Consider the following 26,238-nt stretch of genomic DNA (forward strand, 5'->3'; position numbering starts at 1 on the left):
TTAAATTGTTCTTGAGGAAATTTGTTAGGGTATGTGATATTTATGTTTTTATGCATTGTATGAGTCTGTCTGTTTCTGATTCTAGCTGCATCTAAATTGCCCGTAAGGGATTTTAATAAAGTTTGACCTTGACCGTGACCTCTTTTGCTGTGTGGAGCAGTCACCTCTTTTACCCCCCCTCCACACCCGTGAGGCATGCACTGAGGTCTCATGAGGAAACGCTGCTTTTTGCTATAAAGGTTTTCTTGTTTTCCCAAATACAATTTTTTTTTAAGTATTTGTTTGATATAAGTATTTGTGAAAAACACGCTATTTGTGCCTTTCCGAATACCGTATTCGGGTTTGGCTCCACCCCTAGTATCACGGCATTTTGACATAGAACCTTGGTTTCGAAAAGCGAGATAAATGAGCTCAGGGTTCAAAATGAATCAGATGATTATGAAAGGCACAATTACCTCCTTAAAATGACTATCTTTACATTTTAATAACAGCCTTATGAAAAGGACCTTTGAAGAGCTTCAGTTACTTGAGTTTAGAGAATGACCTTATGAGTTGAGTCCCCTTACTGCAGTGACCTTTAAAAGTAGAAAAAAGTGCAGTTTGACAGTCTAGAGTCTTCGATTCTATGACATTACACTTGATGTAGACCTTTATTTGATCAATCATTATTGGCTGAAGAGTCTCAGTCAGTGGGTGCTAAAAAGAGCAACTTGGTCTGATCAGAATCTGCTGTCACATTTCCCAAGGGCCCCTCCGTCAGTCAGTCAGCCCCTGAAAATCCAGGATGACAGGCTCCAAATGATAGGCATCTGGTGCAGGTGAGCGTCTGTCTCTCATTGCTAACCTTGTGCTGTTTTCGATCAGTCCTCCACATGCCTGTCTGCACCAGTCTAGCACACCTGAAATCATCTCTGTCAATGGCATTATGTAGCTGCTAAAGATTACCTGAGGCACAGCTGATTATTTTGTAATTTATTATGTAAATTGTTTTAGGTTCCGGATGCACGTCGCATCCTTTAAACTTGTTGTTAATGGATTCTACGAAGTGTTAATGGAAACTTTGATAAAAGGATCTTGCATACTTAATATTAATGATATGCAAGAATACTGCATTAGAAAATACAATTTAATTTAAATTTTGATTTCAACGATTTCCTCAAGGCAATCATTTGCCTTCTGCAGAGTGTGTTTGAATATAATTTAAATATGCAGTAAAGTGATAGTTCACCCAAAATATGTGACATTACTCACCCTTGCAGCTTTTGAAGCCATAGCTATCAAGAGAGATTTTTTTAGTAAATAATTTCTGCCTCATCTTCACATAAAGCTATGGTATGACTTAAGCTGACTTGGAATATAGCACACAATGCATATGGATAACTTTTAAGATGCTTTCATTGTACATTTTTGGTCCCCATTCACTTTCATTTTATTAAAAAGAGCAGCTTGAACATTCTGCCTAATATCTCCTTTTGTGTTCCACTGAAAAACATTCTTATCTTTACTTTTTATGCAAATAAAATACATCCACAAAATGTCCCTCTTTTTGCTTTGAATTTTTTTTACTAATTTTTCTAAAGTAAACGAGTGCAACTTTTATATTCGTATAAGAACTACATAGCTTTGATCAAAAAGTGAAACACTTGAATATCATCTCACTAAGACATTGAAAGATATTGAATGACTACTTATATTTATATGCATTTTATATAAGCAGTGTGATATGCTGTTATGAAGATCTCAATGATTTACATTACAAGCTATCAAAATTTCATATTACTTTTTGTCTATGCTGTATATACATCAGCACCTGCACTAAAATAGATATTTTTGCTTTAAAAAATGAGGTGTCTCTAGGTTTCTTGAAGCATCCTGGAGATGTTGTTATAGTTCCTCTGGATTTAGTCTGTCTCAGTTTGTTCTGTTTCTTTATGTCATTCCAGACAGACTGGATGATGATGAGACCAGATCTCTGTTTGCAGCACTAGCTGTTTTCAGACTCCCTGTGCAAACAAAAATCTCACTGGATTATTACAGTTAATGGCAAAATTGATGTTTAGAAATGCAAACGGATATTTCCAACTGACACACTATCTCAAAAGATAGAAATAACTGACTTAAAACCATTTTTTAGCTGGTAAAAATACTAGTGTTCTATAAAATATATATAAAAAGGTGGTTGTATGTAAGTGACAGGCATGGTCTCCCATAATTACAAATTGGCTCTCCAATTATTAGAAATGGCCAAACTGTTCCCCCGTATTTGAAATTCTTGCACTGCTCTGCTGCACTCCATTACGCAATGGCTTGTTTGTTGTTAGAATAAATAAGGTTTAAAAGTTACATTTTAGGCTGCCTTAGCAGTCTAACAGCACTTGCCAATGTCAAAATGATTGAGATGGCAAATCAAATCAAAATAAGCAAGGTTTACAGTTCACAGAAGCAGAGCACAAATTTCAGCATGAAGTGTCAGTTTACAGTTTACTTTCAGTTTTTTAGGGAGCAAGGGAAGATGGAAGTAGCAAAACATCCGATATTTGACAACTATTTTAGAAAGAAATGTTAAAAGACTGAAAGTAATATCTAGTGATGCAAACTACTTAACTTCTTTCTGAGATTAGCATTTTTAAATCGAAAACATAGTATCATTTATGTGATGCATGTAATTTCTAACTGAATGTGAGGAGACCAGAAGTATTTTCAACATTAGGCATACACTGTAAAACGTTTTTACCAGATTCAACTTAAACCTAAGTTCTGCAGCTGCCTTAAGCTTTTAAGTTGAATTAGCTTAAAACTAACAAGTCATTTTAACTTATTACAATCAAAATTAGTTGATTTAACTTGTGAGTTTAAATGACTTAAGTAAGGGATAATGTACAGGCAGCCGGTAGTTATCGCAGAAATAAGCCCCGACAGTGTGATCAGGACCCGACGCGAAGCGGAGGGTCTTGTATCACACTGAAGGGGCTTATTTCGCGATAACTACAGGCTGCCTGTACATTATCCCGCTTATTACACGGCTACTTGCCACATAAGGAAAAAAAACTGGACATGAATATGAATTTGACATCTTTTATTGGCATATTTGTTTTAAATTAACATTTTATCCTTCCGCGGAGCGATATAGTACCACGTGACTAACATTCAAACTATGTACGTTAGTAAGACAATTTAAATAGATTAATGTCGAAATTTTCCATTGTTAATTGTGGTTTTCCAGTGTTTGTCACAAGATGGCGCCAAACGGTAATCTTTGTTGGCACGGAGGGATTTTAAACATACAAGTAGTACCGGCTATGCATTATTACTTTGGAGCGGTGATTATTTGAAAAGAACGAACCTGAAAATGTCTCAACTGACCAATCAGAATCAAGCATTCCAAAGAGCCGTGTAATAAGTTGATTTAACTTAACATTTTAAGGCAGCTGCTAAACTTAAGTTTTTAAGTTGAAACCGGTAAAAACTTTTTACAGTGTAGAAATAAGAGTGAATGTGTGTTAGGGCTGTCACAATTCCATGATTCAATTAGAATACTCGATTTTAAAAAATCCTCGACTGCAATACAGAAACATTATATGGATGATATTAAAAACGCATTATTAGACCATTTTCTAAGGGCGTGTTCACACTTCTTTTCTTTTTTTTTCACACGCATCTTTTTTCTGTTTTACATTATAATCCTATGGAGTAAATCGTGTTTTCAAAAAAGTCCTGAGCACTTTTTTAAACGCCACCGCCGACGTCTTTTTCTGCAGCTCAGAGCGTCTTTCCAAGTTGAAAAAAGTTGAACTTTTCTGAAGAAAACGCCCTATGTCAAGCGCTTTTTTGACAGCTGACCAATGGCAAGCAAGTAGCTAGACCTGTTGTTTCCATAACAACAAGGAAAAAATGGGAAATGTGCCGGTAAATATACTTATTTTATTGTTGTGAACCGACATTTGCCTCTCCGTTAAATTCAAAACCGATGTGCATAGCTTCTTGAGCCGCATATCGACATGTACAGTAGTGCCATTGCGCTTCGGGCATCCCTTTTTCGAGTCCCGGCTCACAGACCTTTCCCGATCCCGTCCCCTCTCTCTCTCCCACTTCGCTTCTTGACTAAATATTGTTCTATCAAATAATGCAAAAAAAGAAAAGAGCCAGCTCCCTATTTTATCGACATTTCTGCACCACACACAGGCTACTGTTGCAGCTGTTGTTATAGCAACAAAAAGACGCCCTCTGCTGCATGCACGCAGATATCCATGCCCGTGCGCGTCTGTGTATTTATCTGCAACGCGCACTTCGCACAGCCTTTTACGCAGAAGTACATGCAGTGTAGGAATAGTTGGTTACACAAGTTAATATAGTTAATTGTGTTGTAAATGCAATTGTCAAGCAGTTTGTGATGCATTTTGGAAACAGGAGATGAGCCCCTGGTCTAATGCGCCACCTGGCTTGAGAAACCCGTTCTCAAAGACTTACTTTTGTCATTATTTGGGTAGCACACATATTCTAAATGCCTTCGGCAGAATTAAAATTAGCCATTTTAATCTATATTAATCTATATTAATTCCAAGATTACAGTGAGATTAATCTAGATTTAAAAAATTAAACTATGCCCACCACTAATTTTAAGTTTTGTCTAATAAAACCATATGATTACTTGCTTTGATACTTCATTTGAATCGATTATTGCCTCATTGTTATTGCCTATTTTTATTACCTAAATTAATTATAACGAACCAATTACTTGATTAATCGTCAGAATAATCGACCGATTGCTCGATTAGCAAAAATAATCATTAGTGACAGCCCTAAAAATATTATTTGCAAATATTTTCTTCGCCACTCTATTCCCTATTCCTTTCACATTGTAAATCTGTGCAGCATTCAGCAGTAGTTACAATAAATACAAGATGTATGTACATGACAAGATACAAATTACAATATACAGTGCATTCAGAAGTAACTGGTTTATTAAACCAGAGGCTATTGTGGGGAAGAAAAGCGGTCACCAGTTGATGAATAATCAAGATGGCTCACGTCCTGATGACAAATGAGTCTGACTGACAGAATAAACAAGCTGAAGGGCATATCATAGAGGGGGGACGTCACCACATCATAAGCTCCATTTCACACGGACTAGTTTATATAACTAGGCATTCGTCCAGGTGTTTACATTGGAAATTTTATGAACACTCCTCCTGGAGCCGCAGACCTCTGCTGGACCTCAATTTCTCTCCAGCGATAGATTCAGATGCCGGTACCGAGGCAGTTTGGCTGTTTTTAGGTGAGGGCCACAGGGATTTGTATGCAGAGCGAGTAAGTGGACTACATGACGTGTAGCGCATCATGATCCGCCAGAGGGTGTGCTCTTGAACCGTCATGGCCATCTAACATTTTGAAAGAGAACTTGGGCCGCTGCCCTCTAACTGCAGACCATATTTCCAACCCAACGAGCCTTCTGCTCTCGCACTGATGCTCTTTGCCTTTGAGACAGACGTGCTCCTGGAATAGACCGCTTAGAAGTGTTCAGAGGCAGATGTTGAGTTCATTAGTGTCGTTCCTTGGCACACACCACCCTGCCACTCAAGCATTATAGCAGACTGGCCTTTATAAAATAGGGAGACACTTGGGGATCACTTATCAAGAGCTGTTCTGTGTGCACTGAAGCTAAACGCTCTTTCTGACTTTGTTCTCTTCTTTTGGCAGCGCAGTCCAAGTACCACCATGAGAGGTGAGGGCCGCGGGACACGACTCTGAAAGACTTCACATGGCTGGGAGAGCATGGCGCGTTAAAAATACAGAAGCAAGAGCTTCCAGGTCTATAAATCAATAGCTGAGCACTCTGATTTCTTCATCAAGACATTGCTACAAATGGAATAGGTTTCTTGAGCACTTCCTGACCAGACGCTGCACTTCAGAGGATACTATTTTTGTGGACGTCTGAAGTCACACTGCAGCTTTAAAAACACACCGGATGACTAAAACGGCATATTTATACATATGTGAATAGTTGATAAAGCTGATAAGTCTTTCAACCACCTGTCAATGTTCTTTTTTTACGCTTAAGCTGACACCTCCTTCAAAGCTTTTGGCACTTCAGAGAATATTCCTATCAGCTTTGAACTGTCTAAATCACTGCTATTTTTATTCCACTACACATTTAGATAAAAGTCTCCTACGACAGAATTCTGTTCAAAACATTCTCGTCTGAATGGGTGAGAGCAGAAGGGAGGTTCACGCTTAAAATCTTCACTGTTTCACAACCGGTCTACAGTCTGTTGCTAATCACGGTTTTCCATCATCAGAAGTGACTTCCATCTTTTTTCATGCAAAATGAAGCACATTAGCATATTTATGGGCTGAGATATATCCAATCGCGTACAACGTGCTACATGGATCTTGCATTCAGTCATCAAGCGAAGGAACAAATAGCTTCTGACATGTGAAGAAAGTGGAATATTCAAGAGCTCTGCGCACTTAAACACGTGGATTAAAATCACGGTTTAAACCGGGGAGGAGATGTAGAACCACATGAGTTAGTTCGCCACGTTAACGCGGTTTATTCTTGTATCTGTGTGAAATCATCAAAAACTCTTTTTTTTTTTTTTTTTTTGTTGGCCAGATTAGCTGGAAAGCATTAGGTCTTGGAATATGGAGAATCTTGATGAACTAGAACATCCATTGTTGGGTGACAGTAGCCCCAAAAACTCTAGTGGTAGTGGACTGTTCAAAAGCATACTGATGAGAAATGAGGAGGACAAAAGACTTCCCCCTCTTGACTGGAGGAATTATTGCAGTCCTACAGACATTCAACAGCAGCAGTTACTGGATCCCTGTTCATTGTCTAGCACTCTAGAGACTCTTTATCCTCCTACTACCATTTGGGCCGCTGCTGACTCCTTGGGCATCCACAGTAAGGAGTATCTGGAAACCACTTTTGTGGACATTGGCCCTGGTTCACCATTGGAAAGGAAGTTACTGGCAGAGACGAGAGATGTCCATAGCGTATCCTACAGCATTGAAGATGGGGATGACCTTTTGCCCGACTTTGAGGTAAGCCGTTTCCTCCAGAATACATCAGTGTTTCTTCAACTACATACTGTTGAAGTCAAAACTTTACATACACCTTGCAGAATCTGCAAAATGTTAAAGGGATAGTTCACCCAAAAATGAAAATTTGATGTTTATCTGCTTACCCCCAGAGCATCCAAGATGTAGGTGACTTTGTTTCTTCAGTAGAACACAAACAAAGATTTTTAACTCAAACTTGCAGTCTGTCAGTCATATATTGGCAGTGAATGGGCACCAAACGTTTGAAAGTAAAAAAAAAAACATGCACAGACAAATCCAAATTACACCCTGCGGCTCATGGCGATACATTGATGTCCTAAGACACGAAATGTTCGTTTTTTATATATAATTTTTTAAAATTAGGACATTTTTTTTCTTAGGACATCAATGTATCGTCACGAGCCTCAGGGTTTAATTTGGATTTGTCTGTGCATGTTTTGTTTTTTTTTACTTTCAAAGCTTTGGTGCCCATTCACTGCCATTATATGACTAACAGACTGCAACAAATTTCCGTTTGTGCTCTACTGAAGAAACAAAGTCACCTACATCTTGGATGCTCTGCTAAACATCAAATTTTCATTTTTGGGTGAACTATCCCTTTAATTATTTTATCAAAATAAGAGTAATCATACTATATGCATGTTATTTTTATTTAGTACTGACCTGAATAAGATATTTTACATAAAAGAAGTTTACATATAGTTTAAAAGACAAAAATAATAGTTGAATTTATAAAAATGACCCCGTTCAAAAGTTTACATACACTTGATTTTTAATACTGTGCTGTTACCTGAATGATCCACAGTTGTGTTTTTTTTTTTTTTTGTGATAGTTGTTCATGAAGAACTGCCCGCTGTTCTTCAGTAAAATCCTTCTGGACCTAGAAATTCTTTAGGTTTTTTAGCATTTTTGTGTATTTGAACCCTTTCCAACCATATCTGTATGATTTTGAGATCCATCTTTTCACACTGAAGACAACTGAGGGGCTCATATTACAGAAGGTTCAAACATTACAAATATACTTTCAGCTTGCTGTTTTCATCTAGATTTGGTCTTGCCAAAGTGCCATCAGAGTGGCTGCTTGTTTGATTTTCTTGTTTCCACTCCACTTGATTTCTTCATTGTTGTTGCATCTGAACTATGACAGAAGAGGGAACTAAGTTTGTGCCAAATCACTCTCTGTTTACTGGCATCACAGTTGTTCATTCACAGTCCAAATCCTCATAGCTTCCTGCATTGAAAAAATAGAAAATCACCCAGCCGTCAAGCTCTGCATTTCCTCTAAAGCTCTGGATATTGCAGCACAGATTCAAAAGCAGTACAGTCAGTGATAGGTGAATGAGCTTTTAAATTGAAAAATCAAAAGGCATGAATAGCAGGGGGGATGTTGAGCGCGAACACTGGCCTTTAAACCCAGCATGATTATTGAAAGCTCTGTGTCCACTGGTGTGTGAATAATAATGCCACTATGCTGATGAGCTCCATGCCAACTTCTATTTCATACACCAGCAAACAAGATCTAGGCTGAAAAAGCAAAGATTCATATTACAGATTCGCCATACCCTCTAATCATTTTGATCAATAGCTTAAAAAAGGCATTTCTTCACCTGTCACTGCCAAGAACACATCAAAGTATCAAACCGTTTATGTCCGTCAAAAAAGCTGACATGGTTTACTTTGCGCCACCACATGCAGCTCAAACAAAACATACTCAGACACTTAGCATTCTGCGTCAGAGCACAAAAGCATTCCTCTGAAAAGCGGCTTGTCACATAGCACAAACACTCAGTCCCTTTAAAAGAGCACTTGAGGTTCTCTCTGTCAGCACTGATTACACATGCTGTCATGCCATCAGCGCTTTTCATCAGGAGGTCAAGTGTAAAACTGCTGCCATTGAAATATTTAAAAACCTGTACTGAGCAGGGGCAGTGCTAACAAAGAGGACCGGAGCGAGTGACTGTAGTGTTTCATGAGGACCTGCTCTGCTATGACACAGCATTAATAAAATATTATTCTATTTAAATACCAGAACGCGCTTAAAAGTGATGTGGACATGGTAACATGATTGCAAGGCTACTCTTTTAAATATTCATAGCCTTTATCATTTTCAGATGGCTGTGAGGTTTACGTATGATTTAAAATGCCCCGTGAGATCTCAAACTTTCATTTCTGATCGTAAAGTAGTTTTGACAGGAACCTGACCACTGTTAAAGATACAGTGGCTTGCCAGGTTACAAAAAAGCGTTGGTAACTGATTGTATGTAATCCGGATTACATAATCAAACTTCTTGTAATTACATTGTTTTAAAACACTCATAATGAGATTTTAATGATTACGTTATATTCACAAAGTGTATATTTTTTATATTTTGTTATTCTAAAAGAGAAATACATACATGCCAAATTAATTAGTATAGTACACGTAATGCTGGTTTAATTTTGTGAATTGGTTTTGTACTCTGCTTCAAAAAATGTACACAAAATATGCTTTTTGATAACTTTTGAGACTGTTGTGACCTTCAATAATTTTCCGATTTTTCAAAAATATTTCAAACCTGGTAGACTTTGGCCATGAAATGTTTTTGCTTTTTCATGTTTATGAATACTTGTTCATGTAATGTGTGATGTGTAATGTTAAGAAATAGAATATAACAAAATAAATAAATTAATTAATTAATAATAAAATTTTTAGACTACCAGTCAAAAGTTTTTAAACAGTAAGAGTTTTATTGTTTGTTTTTTTTTCAGCTTAGCAAGCCTGAATTTATTTGATCCAAAATACAGCAAAATCAGTAATATTGTGAAATATTTTTTTACTATTTAAAACAACTGCTTTCTATTTGAATATATTTTAAAATGTAATTTTTTCCTGCGATCAAAGCTAAATTTTCAACGTCATTTCTCCAGTCTTTAGTGTCACTTTTTTGGGGGGAAAGAAATGATAGAAATTCATATTTTTATTTATCAAGGATGCTTTAAATTGATCAGCATTTCTATTTCAGATAAATGCTGTTCTTCTGAACTTTCTATTCCTCTAAGAAACATGAAGAAAATTATATTCCGTTTTCAACATGACAATAAATGTTTTTGATCAGAATATTAGAATGTTTTCTGAAGGATCATGCGACTAGAGTAATGATGCTTATTCAGTTCTGAAATCACAGGAATAAATTACAATATGTTGCAATACAATACATTTTAAAATATATTCAAATAGAAAGCAGTTATTTTGAATTCTATAAATATTTCAAAATGTTTTTGCTGTACTTTGGATTAAATAAATGCAGGATTGGTGAGCAAATGAGACTTCTTTAAAAAGCGTTACAAGTTTTACTTTTTCAAAACTTTTGACTGGTAGAATATATCAAAATGGTGCAATATTTTCTATTTGTATCTTTGTGGTAAACGCATTAGGACATAAGTAATTAAGTGATCAAAAAGTAGTTCATTTATATAACCTAAAATATATTAAATTACTGACCATAATTTTCATAATTTAATTAGGAATCAGTAACAATTATAATTTGTAAGTAATCTAGCCAGTACTGCTTACAAACTTAAAATGGATAACTAGCAAGATACCTTTAAAAAAACTACAGAGCAACTAATAAGAAGCTAACAAAATTCAGGCACAATAACATTGAAAATAAGGTTACAAATAATCAGTGAATCTTTGTGATTTGATTTACTGAAATGCATTAGACTTAAAGGGATAGTTCACCCAAAAATTAACACAAATTAAGATATTTTTGAGGAAATCCAAGCATTTTCTGACCCTGAATAGACAGATATGTGACTGACATTGTTAAAATGGTCTATGTGGCATCAGTGGTTCAACCGTAACTTTATGAATAACGACATAATTCAACAATTTCTTTTCTTCCATGTCAGTCTTTGATGTGTTCACAAGAGTACCACAATCCATTTTAACAATGTCCTTTCTACCTTTCTGGGCTTTGAATGTGTCAGTTGCATTGCTGTCTTTGCAGGGTCAGAAAGCTCTCGGAGTTCATCAGAAAATATCTTAATTTGTGTTCTGAAGATGAACGGAGGTCTTACAGGTTAGGAACAACATGAGAATGAGTAATGAATGACAGAATTTTCATTTCTGGTTGAACTGTCTCTTTAACCCAACATATGAGAGAGAGGCCAGAGTGTGTTTGGCTATTATCTCTGCTCATCTGGCTGTATAGCTGCGATGCAATAAAATGTAATGAAAAATAAAGCAATATAGCATTTTGTCATGCTACACTGCTCTATGTTGAAAAAAAATATCTTGAGTTAAGTTACTGTGGTTGCATCATGCTTTTAGTCATTTACTGGTGAAAAATAAACCTGACTGGGTTATTTTAAAAAAAGAGAATCAGAAATATTTTGTCAGTGACCTAAACAACGTTTTAGTCCAATAATTCATTTTGTGTAGAGAAGTCAGCGAAGTACAAAATACATGATGCACATCTGGAGGACGTAAACACTAAACTGCTCATTTCACAGAGATTGTGAAATGAGCAGAGTTGTCAGATGCAGTCCTAGAGAAAGAGGCAGATTGAAAACACAGCTCTTTTTGGAAACAACATGAGTCAGAATTTGCCTGTAGGCAGCACAACTAGTGCACATTTGGCATAACCTCATTCAGTCACATTATCTTACAGGAACCAGAAAAACTTGCAACAGATACATTTATACAGCACAGCAAAAATAAATGCAAGTCATTGTCTTGTAGTATCAAATCTAATTACATTTGAAGTTCAGTTGTTACAAAAGCAATTTATGTAACCTACAATTTTAGACTAGTCATTCCTCTGAAACTCCATTTCACAGGATCCTATGAACAATTGAAAAGGGAACATTTTATCCCATGACAAATTTAAATTTCTGACTATTAAATCATTTCTACTGACATTATATAACTAGGGCCGGGACTTTAACGCGTTAATTTAGATTAATTAATTACAAAAAAATAACGCGTTAATTTTTTTTAACGCATTTTAATCGCACTTAATTTTGCACCGCGGAACGTTTCTCACTGGATGAGTTTCGGCGGACCGATTATACTGGAGCACCAACTAGCACATAGAGCCTCAAGTATCACCTCAATGCTTTTACAGAAGGTCTACCTACCTATAGGGTACCAGAATTTCTGAAATGTAGGCTAGTATATTTCTAAATATCCCAGTGTTTCCCCTACCATTATCTTAGGGGGGCGCGTTTACAATGTCTCCTCCAAGAAAACACGGACTGGATCGCGGACTCCATTCATAAAAACCGAATTCACTATAGCGCGGAATGCCACGTAAATTCGTCGATTTTTGGATTGATTAATCAAAAGTTGGTCTGTCACTTAATTCAAATCGCGATATGGACTAGTGTCTGTCAAAACTGAAATGCAAAAAGACCGTTTTAATATGAATCCTGCATGTTCCGTTTGTATCTGTATGTATGAATGGTGGAGACGTGGTTTTTTTTTTTTTACTACACGCATACTAACTAGCATCATATCATACTTTACACACAGAAACTTCACGGCAACCTGTCAAAATAAAAGTACGGTTTAACATGAAACAGAACAATATTCCTATTTAAATAATTGACAAAAAAACAATATATATGATAAAAAATAAATATAACAACAAGATTAACCACTTAATTTTAGAAAAAAAAAATACTACAATTATTATTTAAATGTTAAATTATTATTATTTATTGATTTTAACAGCAAACCTCTGTTTGTTTGCCAAAAAATAAAAAGGTTTATTTTTCATTTGATTAAAAATAAATAAATGTTTATGCTTTCATTTGATTATGAGAAAAATTAAAACACACAATAATTTCTTAAAAAATAGTATAGCCCTATTGTTCAAAATGTTAAAATAGAGAGTTTTGGACTTATTTTTTCACTGAAATAATTGTTTTCGTTATTACACAAAGTAGGGTAAAGTACCGAGAAAAAAAAAATGGAAACCTAGGGGAAACACTGTATCCTATTGCTACACTTAATGGCAATATTGCACTGGTCTGTTGGACTAGGTTGAACAAAAATAAACAATATTTTGTTGCTTAAGCTTATGTATCTATTCAGTCATTCTTCAATGGTATGCTAAAAATCCATATGAAAAAACTTACTTCTCACTGTTCTCAGGTCAAATATTTATATGCGATTAATTTCGATTAATTAATTACAAAGCCTTTAATTAATTAGATTAATTTTTTTAATCGAGTCCCGGCCCTATATATAACATTATGTAACCTCTCTGGTGCTGATGACTGTGAAATTTACCACAGGACTCCTCCAGTGATGACTTCAGTGATACAGACAGTGAAAGCAACTTTCCCATCATGATCCCTCAAGATTACCTGGGCCTGGCTTTCTTCTCCATGCTCTGTTGTTTCTGGCCTCTGGGCATTGCTGCGTTCTATCTTTCCCAAAAGGTAAGGAACAATATTTTTTTCTCTACTCCAGGGCAGAATGTAGTGTCTTTAGACTTGTTTAAAAAAACCTAAACAATCTCAATTATCAAGCCGTTTTGATTTTCTGAGCAGTATGATGTCACACTGTTCAGGCCCCGCCCACGACCGCTCAGGGCCTGTCCCGAATTAGAATATTTCCGCCCTTAGCCAGTTGTACACTGTCCGCCATTTTCTACACACTCGAGCAGCTGTGTCTCAGTCATAATCAATGCAGGTGTTTTGTAGTTGGATGTAAAAGTGAACTTAAGAGTCTTAAGAGGGGCGGGGTCAGTGAGCAGTAGCTCATTAGCATTTAAAGAGGCATGCACCGAAACGGGTCGCTGTGAACAGAGCTGTTTTTGACAAGGTAAAAAGGGTGTTGTTTTACATGACCATTGTGGAATTTTAACATAAGTATGTTGGAGACATTTTATGAAGACCCTCGAGATTCATACCAACTTGTGGAAAATTGATTTACTGAGTGAAAAACTGAAATGAGAATCGATTGAGATCGTTTTGCAAACATGTGCTGCCAATTCAAGATAGAACTGAAAAGAATTATTCATTTACAGATTGTTGGCATCGCTAGTTCAGTTGTCAGAAATACAGGAGATGCATAATGACTGCTGAAATATTGGCATGGAAAACGCATAGTATGTGTGTATAGTTTGCAGGCACCACTGCCAATCACTGTCATTTTATTGTGAATATATAATTCTAGTCGTTCATACGTTTGCATATCAATACTTCTCCAATACAAAGGTAGGAGTCATTTGCGACACTCAAAGTTTTGTACTGATCTCTCAATAGACTTCTCCAATCTGACTGACAGTGCTATTGTCATTATCCTGTTACTCATAACCTTGCATCTTTTGTGAGCATAAAGAATTCTGATGTCGTTCATGTCCTTCGGTGAAATATTATGAAAATGGCAGATGATATATTGGAGAAAACAGATTGGAATGCCAAATAATGGAGAGGACAAGAAAAAAGACAGGAAGAAAGAGGACACAACCCATAAATCATACACTCATAAGTCTTTTATATAGAAGACTGTGGCAGTGCTCCATACTGACTAATTATAACATCACATCTACTTTCTTCAAAAACATTTTGACTATACAGAATGAGATAATTAACTATATATGGACAGACAGACAGACAGACAGACCGATGTCTAGGCAGACAGATATCCAGTGTTGTGGGTAACACATTATTTATGTAATCAGATTACTTTTTTCATGTAACTAGTAACACATTACTTTTAAATTTTCAACAAAATATCTGAGTTATAAATATCTGAGTACACAAAAGTATCATAATGTATTACTTTCCATTAGGCATGTGTTCAAATAATGAATCCGTATTTGGAAAGGCACAGAAAATGAATAACGCATTCTATGGAGCCACTAAAGGGGCATAGCCGCTTGCTTGCGGTAGCCTTTTACATTACAGTAATTTCACTTACCACACAAACAGAGTGGGAGATGACTGATAGGATGATGTCCAATGATTTGCAGATACTGAACACCACTGACAAACATCTAATCTTGTAAAAAGTGTGGTAAGTACTGCCACTCCATTGTATACACAGAGTAAGTGTGATCGCAAAGCTTGAAAGTGAAAGTAAAAAGTGAGTGTGTGTTCAAAAACAATTTATATACACTGTAATTACCCAATTATATAATTGTGAGAGATTTTTTCCTTGCATTTCATATCTATTCCCTTTTTTATATTCAGGTACATCCCTACTTTCCATAAAAGTAACACAATCAGCTACTTTTTTATGGAGTAACGCACTGTAATCCATTACTTTTTAAAAAGTAACTTTCCTCAACACTGCGAGTCTGATCTCGTGATGAAAACGTACCTGTGGGAACATTTTTGCAAGATGCGAAATACGTACTGCCATATTTGATGTGAAATGTCCATTAGGGGAAGCTGTGGCCTAATGGTTAGAGAGTCGGACTTGTAATCCGAAGGTTTGAGTCTCAGTGTCGGCAGGAGTTGTAGGTGGGGGGAGTGAATGAACAGCGCTCTCTTCCACAATCAATACCCATGGCTGAAGTGCCCTTGAGCAAGGCACTGAACACCCAATTGCTCTCCGGGCACTGGAGCAAATGGCTGCCCACTGATCCAGGTGTGTGTTCATGGTGTGTGTGTGTATGTGTGTGTGTGTGTGTGTGTGTGTGTGTGTGTGTGTGTGTGTGAGCACTTGGATGGGTTCCGAGTATGAGTTAGCGTACTTGGCAAATGTCATGACTTTCACTTTTCACTTTAAAAGAGTGTTTTTTTCCCCCCGGAACAGATGAACGTATATGGGCTGTTTTATGTGACGTTGGTTTTGTACGTGTCACCACAGTTCTGACTTGAAATGTCCGCTGAGTGGCGCTATATCTCTAATGCTCTGTGATGTTTTATAATAACGCACTATATGCACTACATCTAAACCTACCTGATATGACATAAAAAAACAATCGCAAGTATGCAGATTTAACTTGTTTTTCGATCTCTCATCTTTCAGCTTTTTCATTGTGAGTCATGTTTTTTTGGGGGTGGATTTGTACCCAAGGATTCCACATCCTAAGTTCTGTGCTGGCTGAGCTACCAAGCAAGTTTGTTATGTTCAGAAAGTGAAACAGCCACGTCCGGAAATTAACAATAAATTAAATTTTCTACCTATTAGATTGTGTTTTATTAAAGGGTTACTCCACCCCAAAATGAACATTTTGTCATTAATCACGTACCCCTATGCCGTTCCGAACCCGTAAAAGGAAATATAACGACTTAATTCAACAATTTGTCTCCTCCGCGTGACCATAGTGGCATTTTAGATAGTATCCCATGGACGCAAACTGCCTATGCTGTACTCTATTAGCTGCGTCACATGGATACTCTGTTTTTGTTCAAGGAGATACTATCCAAATTGGTGCTACGGTGATGCAGAGCAGACGAATTGTTGAATAAAGTTGTTATTTTTGTATTCTCATAGCTTCGTAAATCATGGTTAAACTACTGATGGCAAATGGACTATTTTGACGACATCTTTCATACTTTTCTGGGCCTTGACAGTGTTATTTACTTGCCAGTAAATGGGACATTTACAAACCTCCTGGTTTTCATCCAGTATATCTTAAATTGCGTTTCAAAGACGAACAAAGCTTTTATGGGTTTGGAACGACATGGGGGTAAGTTTATTAATGACCAAATTTTCAAATTTGGTCTATAACTACCTCAACCCAAAACCTACCCCTTACAATAATGTCATTTTTGAGCTGTAATCATAACTGTGTATATAAACAATTACAAGTGTTCACTGTTCTACCACCTCTACTGTTCATTTATGTTAGAAAAAGGAATGATATGTATTTATTGGTTCGTATTTTGCGTCTTGAGAAAAAGTTGCCAAAGGTACGTTTTCGTCATGAGATCAGGTTGAACACTACAGATATCTAGGCATAAAGTTAAGGTGCTTTCACAGTGGGTAGTACTAAGAACTTAGTTCTAGGAACTAGCCAGCATGGTTCGCACCGGCAGCAGGAACTCTAAAGTGGCCAACAGCAACGTCTTTATTCGTGGCATTTACAAACGTGAACAACAGGTGAAGGAAACTGTAATGGAGGAAAGCTATAACTGGAGCTGTTTTTGTTGTGTCTCATGGATTTGGTAATAACAGAGATGGAATGTAAAAGCACAATTTATGTGATTTAAAGAGCATGAAAATCTGACAAAACCTCCTATAACAACTTGTAGTGTTACATATCATCAAGACTGAGAAAAGACCAAATCAATGGTAGCTAAATGCCGTTGTTGCTGTTTTCCATGTTCGTATTTTTACAGCTTTTTAAAAATGCGGGGTGACCGGTATTTCATATGCTTTTGCCTATCAGCGTCCTATAGAACTCTTTTAAGCCCGGGACACACCAACCCGATGCCAACCAACTAGCGTCGGCTGCGTCTGCGGGCGTCTGGGCAATTAAACTGAGCTCGAACACACCGAACTGACGAAACCCGACTACAAACTAGAAGGTGCTTTCTGCGCATGCGTGAGGAGATATACCGTTGCGTACCTGCAGATGGCAGTAGTCTGTATAGTTGGTTTCGAATTGTGCGAAATGATGACAGCGAGCCGGTTCCCTCTTGACTCCTTCCTTTTCTTGTTACGTCACTTCACGTTCAAGTCCTCCACGCGCTCTGATTCGATGTCTGAACAGCCAATCAGAGCGCTCTCTTTCCCAGACGGCCCCGACAAGCCCGACGCCGATTCGCAAACTTTGGCCGACGCGAGCCCGACGAGAGCCGACGTGCGGAACACACCGAACCGACGCGCTTCACCGATGCCCACCAACTGCCCGACGAGGCCAGACGGCCGATCGTCGGCTTGGTGTGTCCCGGCCTTTACCCCTAATTTCCACCAGATGCGTAACGGCTGCGTTACGGCTCCGCTGCGTAACAGCTCCGTGTTCCGTCGTCCGTCAATACCCACCAGGTCCGGATTTGTTGCGGAACGGCTGCGGTCATGACTGACAGCTGATGTCACGAGGCCCTATGTAATCTCGCGAATTCTGGTGTGATCGCGCGATAAGTAGTTTCTATAAACAGAACTACCAAACCATGGACAGTTTTCCAGCCCATTATGACGTTTTCAAGGTGTAGTGTAGGGAAATATGAGCGCGGTGTATTTTATTTTGCAAATTAAACGGATCTTTTATTTTGTTTCTGGCTGTTCTGTTTCGTCACTCGACTTCCTGTCCTGCGTACTCTGCCCTGTAGTGCTGCGGAGCGCTCCGGCATCCGGCAAAAATAGAAGCTCTGCGTATCTGCTCCGGAGGGCTGCGGATTGACGGAGTCGGAACGCAGCTGTACCGCATTCAGTGGAAATACACTCATTGACTTTAATGGAAACCTATTGACTCCGCCGCCGTGCCGGAGCCGTAACGCAGCCGTTACGCATCTGGTGGAAATTGGGGGTTAGACTCTACTCTGAAGTCTACTCTAAATACATTCCTAGTTCTCGCGGTGTGAACTAGGGTTGGGCGATGTCGACCAATTTGGCATCGTACGATGTCTAATGTGAAACATCGCGATGGACGATGGCATCGTCTGTGGGGGGCGGGGGTGAGGGATGGTTGTGGTTAAATAATTTATTCATAACGAATTAATTAATTGTAGCCTACCATGTCCACGAGTGCTTAATTTGAGCCGGATTCTGCTCTGGAAAATGTCCGATTTTGGATTTTTGTGTTCCGGTATTTTGTTTTTAAAGATCCGGAATTAAAAAGTGCATTAGATCATGACAGTGCGTGCGTGCAGACGAGACAAGATCAAGCGCGGGTTTATATAAATGCATTTGGAGGATGTGTGTTGGTCCTTAACATATTTTCGACCAGTCAGCTTTTTTAAGTTCAATAACGCTCTCATTATTTGCTTACTGCTTAACACACTCTCTCAAAACGCATTTAATGAGCAGCGGAATGTTTAGAGAGAAAGCTTAATATCAGAAATAATACCAAATCAAGCGAAATATTATGTATTAACATTATAAACACTATAAACATAGCTATAAGTTAGTTACCCTGACTCCAAAACGAATTATTTAAATGTAGAGGTATTTAGAACAGAACAGAAATGAAACAAAATATATAAAGTTAAGAAACTAAAACAAAGCGAAACTAAAAATAGCGCGTTGGGCTCACGCACCTCTGTTTTTCGGCACAAATCCAAGTGTTCCAACTAGGCTTTTTGTATTTGTATTGTGATCACTAACAACTTCCTTGTTATTATTTCCTCATAATAATAATAATAAAATAAGTAAAGATGCAGAAATTGAAAGCATGCATTTCATTTGGCTATATAGGGATTTAGTGTGTGTTTTCCGTGAGCGGGTTGCTGCTGCGGCGGGGGCGGGGCTTGGCGCTGCGGGGGCGGGGTGGAGGATCGCGATGCCGGCTCAGCATCGTGATGTCTTTTGGCCATCGGCGATGGACGATGGCATCGTCTATCGACCCAACCCTAGTGTGAACAAGCCAAAAAGCGGGAACTTCTGCCAATAGTTCTAGAAACTATAAAAAGGTTCCTCCGGTGCGAAAGCCCCTTGACCTGTTGATAGTTTGTGTCTAAATGGCAAAAGGTCAGTTGGATTCAAAGTGGCAGAGATTAGCAGTAAAGACAAGTGCTCATTTGGGAGTGCGTTAGTGTGGACATTATGGAATTACACCTGAGGGTTTAGACAGGATTACACTGAGATTTGCAGGATTACGCCACTAGCGAATCAAAGTGCCACGCATAAGAATAACACAAATCAAGGTACTTGAATTATTCAGCTTTGTTTTATCCTCAGACGAACCCACAGACAATTTCCTGATCACCTGATCAAATACAAACCTCAAAACTAAACTTCTTCTCAATCTGGAAAGCTGTAATCTAATTAGCCACCTTTACATAAGGTGTTTCAGGATTAGTTAATAATTTAAAGTGACTTTTATTATTGTCTTCAAGCCTGTTTTCACTGGAAGCAGCACTGCAGATGTTCAGCCCACATAGCTGACAAGACTGATCAATGGATTTCATTCAGACTTTAATTAGTGTCATAATGAGAGGCCTCTGGTGATTGATTTCCAATAGAACATGAGGTGTTGTCTGGAATGAAGGGATCAAAGTTGAAAGGAGAAGAGAAACGAATAAAAGACAGGATAGTGTAATGACAGAAAATACACAAGCCTTTGACCAATCCTACGCCAAAGTTAATAGCTGCAGTCATACGGTAAACAACCTTGAGAGAGTGGACGAACCCCCATCATTTACTATGATTAATGCTACTGTTTACCTTCTCTTCCCTCCAGACAAACAAAGCATCAGCACAAGGAGATTTCCAGGGTGCCAGTGCGGCATCCCGCCAGGCTCTGTGGCTCTCCATCCTTTCGATCGTGTTTGGCATCATCACTTACATCTGCGCCATCGCCGCCCTGATCTCCTATCTGTCCGGGAAGCCACCTTAAAGACTACTGTATCGGTATCCTCTCTCAAATCTTCCGGAAATGCACCTCCCTGGTTCCTAATTACACAGCGCTGCTCCTTACATACTCACATTCATCTGCATCTGTAATTAGTACATTCGTTTGACAGAGACACCACCTTTGTGACATTTTCTCCAAGTTCACGGCTGTCATATTAGATTAAAAATGCAACTCAACACATCTGGAAAGAGGCTAGTTTCAGTTGAAATCTTTGTATTTGGGTCAAAAAAGAAATATGACACCAACTTCAGAAAGAGAGACCTGTTCTCTGTCTAAGTTGGCAGAGGAGGGATTGATTGAGGCCTAAGGGTTTGTTAGAAGGGAACTAGACAAGGACCATGAGATCAGGAGATCACAACGGACTTGGCTGTGAAACAGCAGGACGTGCCCTCCGAGACACGAGCGAAGTGGGTCATTTTCTATCTGAGCTTTAAAACTGGTCATTGAAAATCTCTCTAAATTGAGAACACCACTGTAAATGACGTTAGAACTCAGATAGAAAACAAGTGCAAGTTCAGGCAGATTCTGAAAATATGAGGATGCATAACAAGTATGCACAGGCAAAAGTTCAATGCGACGAGAGAAAGGCACATATATACACTGCAGCTTCCACTGAGTCATGCTGTTATGAGAAGCTTCTTCTGCAGGACTCTATTCATAGCTTGATAAATGTAGACTCTCCATTTTCCATCTACTGTACCAACAAAACCGTATGGAGACACTTCATATGATTCAGCTAAACCATGACTGCAAACTTCGACTGGTAAAAAGGTGGTAAATCAGGAATTGGGCCAGATTTAAACATTATTTAAAAAATACATGTTTTCTTAACTGCTATTTTCTTCTTTTTTCCCTAATTTAAGAAAAGATTAAGAATATTTTCTATTCCCAAAACATTTCTTAAATGTATAGTTCACCTAAAAAAGAAAATTCTGTCATTAATTACTCACCCTCATGTTGTTCTAAACCTTTGTTCATCTTTGGAACACAGATTAAGATATTTTTGAAGAAATCCGAGAGCTTTCTTCCACTGCATAGACAGCATCACAACTACGACATTCAAGGTCCAGAAAGGTAGTAAGGACATTGTTAAAAAAGTCCATATGACATTGTAATGTTTGAAGCTACAAGAATACTTTTTGTGCACCAAAGTAAACAAAAATAACAACTTTATTCAGTTTTGAACCATTTTTAGTTATTCATTATTCAACAAGACTGACATGGAAGTGAAGAAACCGTTGAATAAAGTCATTATTTTGTTTTCTTTGGGCACAAAAGTATTCTCGTAGCTTCATAACATTATGGTTAAACCACTGATGTCACATGGGCTATGAACATGTCAGCTGCGGTGTCTATTGTAGGGTCAGAAAACTCTCGGATTTCATCAAAAATATCTTAATTTGTGTTCTGAAGATGAACAAAGGTCTTACGGGTTTGGAACAACATAAAGGTGAGTAATTAATGCCAGAATTTTCATTTTTGGGTGAACTATCCGTTTAAGATTGTTCTAATGGAAAACTTCAGAAGAACTGGAATTCCTGAAAAGAATGTTCTTAAAAACAAATCGCAAATGTAAGATAGATGTAGATGTTTCATAAATATTTTGGGTCATTTCAAGTATTAAGTGAATATTTCAGTAATCTGCGATTGCTTGAGGCATTGATTTTTTTTTTTTTTTTTAGAATTATTTGACAAGAACGGCACATCTTAAGAATTTAAGATTTCATGAATCCCAGCAGTTGAAACTGTTTGGAAGAAATTCTGATATTTTAATAAAACTATGTAATTCACGGAGCCTATGTCTATGGTAACATTAACTGTAAACTGTAAAAGGCCATAAAAAGAATGATTTAAACAGCTTTACAGTTTTGACTGAAGGTTTGATGAAATGCCAAAACTTATTTTAGCCTTTAAACCATTTTTTGAAGAAAAGGGATGACTCAAAATGATAAACTCTTATGTATTTTAAAGTGATAGTTCACCCAAAAATGACAATTCAGTCATTAATTACTCTTATGTCGTTCCAAACCTGTAAGACCTTCGTTTATCTGTGGAACACAAATTAAGATATTTTTGATGAAATCCGAGCTCTTTCTGACCCTACATAGACAGCATCGCAACTACCAATTTCCATATGTTGTCCATATGACATCAGTGGTTCAACCGTAATGTAACAAAGCTACGAGAATATGTTTTGTGCGCAGTGAAATCTAAAATAACATCTTTATTGAACCGTGTCAGTCTTCGACACGCATTCACGAAAGTACCAGTACGAGAGTGTGTGTGAGAGGTGTATTCTTGTAGCTTCATAAAATTAAGGTTACAATTAATTTTAAAAGTTCCAAAAGGGTGTTTTTGCAGTGATGCCATAGAAGAACCATGTTTGGTTCCCCAAAAAAACTTTCAGGCCTCTTTTCCACCAGCAGGAACTGGGGACTAGTTGATTTGACTGACTTGCTTTTCCATGGGCTAGAGAGCCACCAGAAAGCCAGGTCTTACGTCACTGAATACGTCTCATCTTTCCCAGCAACGATGCAGCATTGCCAAACAAATCGACCAGTGCACGACACAAAAGCACCACAAGAGCGACTGGAGAGCAGACGATTCTTTAAGCTTTTAAACTGCTCTTGCGGTACTTCGATGCCACACGCCAACTGGTCCCAGCAGTGCCGACACATCCTAAACAAGCCTTTATCAACAATGACTTTCCCTGGTTCTGAGCTGGTGCTTTAGGTGTCGAAAGTCTAAGAACTGATTTGAAACTAGGCTCTGGCTATGAACCAGCACTTGAACTGCCTTGGTGGAAAAGGGGTATCAGTGAACAGTTCCTAAAAAAACATTATGAAGTACATTTAAAAAATCTAAAGAACCGTTTTCGACTCTAAATAACCTTTTTTTTGCATTTGAAAGGTTCAAGGGATGTTCAAGGATCTTCATGGAACCACTGATGCCAATAAAGAACCTTTATTTTGAGTGTAAACCACTGATTTCACATGGACTACTTTATCATGTCCTTACTACCTTACTACTAGTTGCATTGCTGTCTATGCAGGGTCAGAAAGCTCATGGATTTCATCAAAAACACAAAAACAAAACTGTGTTCCGAAGACGAATGAGTGAATAAGTAATGATAGCATTTTCACTTTTTGTGTGAACCCTTTATTTGTTCTGACCAAAAAATTTAACATTTTGAGAAAATTGAGTTTGCAGGTATGTAAACATCTTTAAACTACAAGGTCGTAATTTATATTCCATCTGAACTACTGAACATATATCATGTATGTTTGTATGTAGATGAAATAAAGGGTAAATTTGCCTGCCTTGGCAGTTACTAACTTGAAGCTACAGTCATTCGATTGAAGGCATGCACTTGAGATAATGGAATTCTGGGATATAAGACGCTTAAAACTGTAGTCAGTGACATTTCTATCACTGGGCACACTCTATTTTGTTGTAGCACTCTACTCTATACTTAAATCCCCTTTGTGGGCCTCCATTTCGCCCTTGATAACCTCAAAGGCGAGTGATAAGCAGTGCCAAACACAATGCTCCGACTGAAGTGCTTTAGTTGCTACTATAGGAAGTGTCTCTGAGTATGAAAGACATTTCGCATCGCATTTCTCACACCTTTAAATCCATCTGCATTCATGTACAATTAATGGCACTACATTTTTTTTAACAGGATATTTGTGTTACTTTGAAAATATTCTGTTCATTATTTGACTGGTGAACTGTTAACTTTACACTAAACTAGACGATATGTATAAGACTGAAATACACGTTCAAACGTTTGGGGTCAGCTTTTGAAAGAAATGATTGAATTCAGCAAGTGACAGTACACTGTAAAAAGTTGTCACCAGTTTCAACTTAAAAACTTCAGTTCAGCAGCTGCCTTAACATTTTAAGTTAAATCAACTTAAAACTGCAAGTAATTTCAACTCAAAAGTTAAATCAGTCATTTTAACACATTTTATTGTTGTGAGTTGCAATAACTTGTAGATTTAAGTTGATTTAACTTAAAATTTTAAGGCAGCTGCTGAACTTAGGTTTTTAAGTTGAAATTGGTGAAATCTTTTTACAGTGTAAGAACATTTTTTAATGTTACAAAAGATAAAAGTGAATTAATGGTTTCCACAAAAAGCATTAAGCTGTGCTATTTGTAACATTTTAAAAGTTTTCAAACAGCGAATTAGCATATTAAAATGATTTCTGAATGATCATGTGACACTGAAGACTGAAGTAATGATGCTGAAAATTCAGCTTTGCATCACAGGAATGAATTACATTTTAATATATACCCAAATAGAAAACATTTATTTTAAATTGTCATAATATTTCACAGTATTACTGATTTTTACAGTATTTTTAACTAAGTAAATGCAGCCTTGGTAAGCATTTTTAAGACTCTTACCGACCCCAAACATTTGAAAAGCACTGTACATTATACAGAAAGTCTCTATTAAAATGTCAAGTGCATGATACTATAATCGGAATACAAAAATATGCGATTTCAAGGCTGAAATGTGCCCTATTCCAAATGATTAAACCACCAAACAGCGGTCAGCATAAACTGCCTTGGCAGGTGCCCTTCGAGCTCCCCGCAGTTAAAAACTGGGTCACATCATGGTAGGAAATTATGTATTACTTCTACAACAAGCTGCCCCATGGAGCAGAGGAGAGGAGCGATAGCACAGCCCCCTCCGGTAAGTTCTCATTGCCTGTGTGGGATCACAAAAGAGCACCACAAACAGTCCTCCAGCGCACGGGTCAAAGTGCTACGGTCAAGTCTCAGACTAGAGAAATCAATAGTTTCCTCTACTGTCGTTATTTTACTCCTCCTCGACATTAATATTGTGTAAATGTGTATGTATATTTTGCAGGTAACTGTTATGAACAAATAAATGCACTTGATTGAAAATTTGATTGTGCTTTGTCTTTAGTACTTGTAATTGCATCAATGCTGCGGAAAGAGCCAACACGTGTTAATGCTACTCATTACAATACACATCTCTAGAGGAACTAAATGGAAGATCAAGCACAACTGCAGTGAACAGCAATTAATGATAATGCATATTAATACAGTGTGTAATTTTCTCACTGACCCGGCTTACACAGTCTAATGGAAATCTCTATTACTTTTTTTTATTTTAAAAAAGCTACGGTCCCCAAGGCAGTGGTTTTAAATTGCTATTTTAGGTTCAAACGTGCCGAGTTACACACAGATGAAAAAGCAGCATTATGGTCTGTTTTTCTTCATGTGACTCTATTGAGAGTTTTTCTTCTAGACATTAGCTATTTATTAGATATTTAAAAATAGAAACTATAACACCTAGGTAGCAAAATAGCTATTTACGGTACATGTCTTCATTTTTATTATTATTAGGATTGAATGAAAACACTGTTTTTGAATGTGTAAAATACTAAATATTATGCAAATTGATATGGTATAAGCTAGAAAAGGAAATCTTGAAATTATAAAAATAAATACCATCTTGGGAGTCACAGAATTGCTCTGTAAATCTTTGTGGGTGAATATAATTGTAAAAAAAATGTAAATATATATATTTATCAAAAATACAGAAAAATAAGTAATATTGCAAAATGTTATTACAATATACAATAATGGTTTTTATTTTAATATACTTTAAAATATAATTTATTCCTCTGATGCAAAGCTGAATTTCCATCAGCTGTTACTCCAGTCTTAAGTGTC

The 26,238-nt window shown here is 37.4% G+C and overlaps 1 protein-coding gene across 1 annotated transcript; it reads left to right on the top strand.

Moving 5' to 3' along the window:
- Nucleotides 1-6,527: 6,527 nt before the first annotated feature.
- tmem91 (transmembrane protein 91) lies at nucleotides 6,528-21,625 on the top strand. The gene is made up of 3 exons (XM_073850996.1): nucleotides 6,528-7,044; nucleotides 13,345-13,491; nucleotides 20,352-21,625. Exons 1-3 carry the CDS (start codon nucleotides 6,643-6,645, stop codon nucleotides 20,505-20,507), a joined length of 705 nt encoding a protein of 234 aa, XP_073707097.1. The 5' UTR covers nucleotides 6,528-6,642; the 3' UTR covers nucleotides 20,508-21,625.
- Nucleotides 21,626-26,238: the final 4,613 nt, after the last annotated feature.

Source organism: Garra rufa, chromosome 11 (assembly GCF_049309525.1).
Source record: "Garra rufa chromosome 11, GarRuf1.0, whole genome shotgun sequence".
Classification (NCBI taxonomy): domain Eukaryota; kingdom Metazoa; phylum Chordata; class Actinopteri; order Cypriniformes; family Cyprinidae; genus Garra; species Garra rufa.

Bases quoted from the DNA above. Each gene is read 5' to 3' on its own strand.
- tmem91 (XM_073850996.1), top strand. From the start codon at position 6,643: ATGGAGAATCTTGATGAACTAGAACATCCATTGTTGGGTGACAGTAGC. The intron at 7,045-13,344 runs GTAAGCCGTTTC...AATTTACCACAG, and splicing joins ACCTTTTGCCCGACTTTGAG to GACTCCTCCAGTGATGACTT. The intron at 13,492-20,351 runs GTAAGGAACAAT...TCTTCCCTCCAG, and splicing joins CGTTCTATCTTTCCCAAAAG to ACAAACAAAGCATCAGCACA.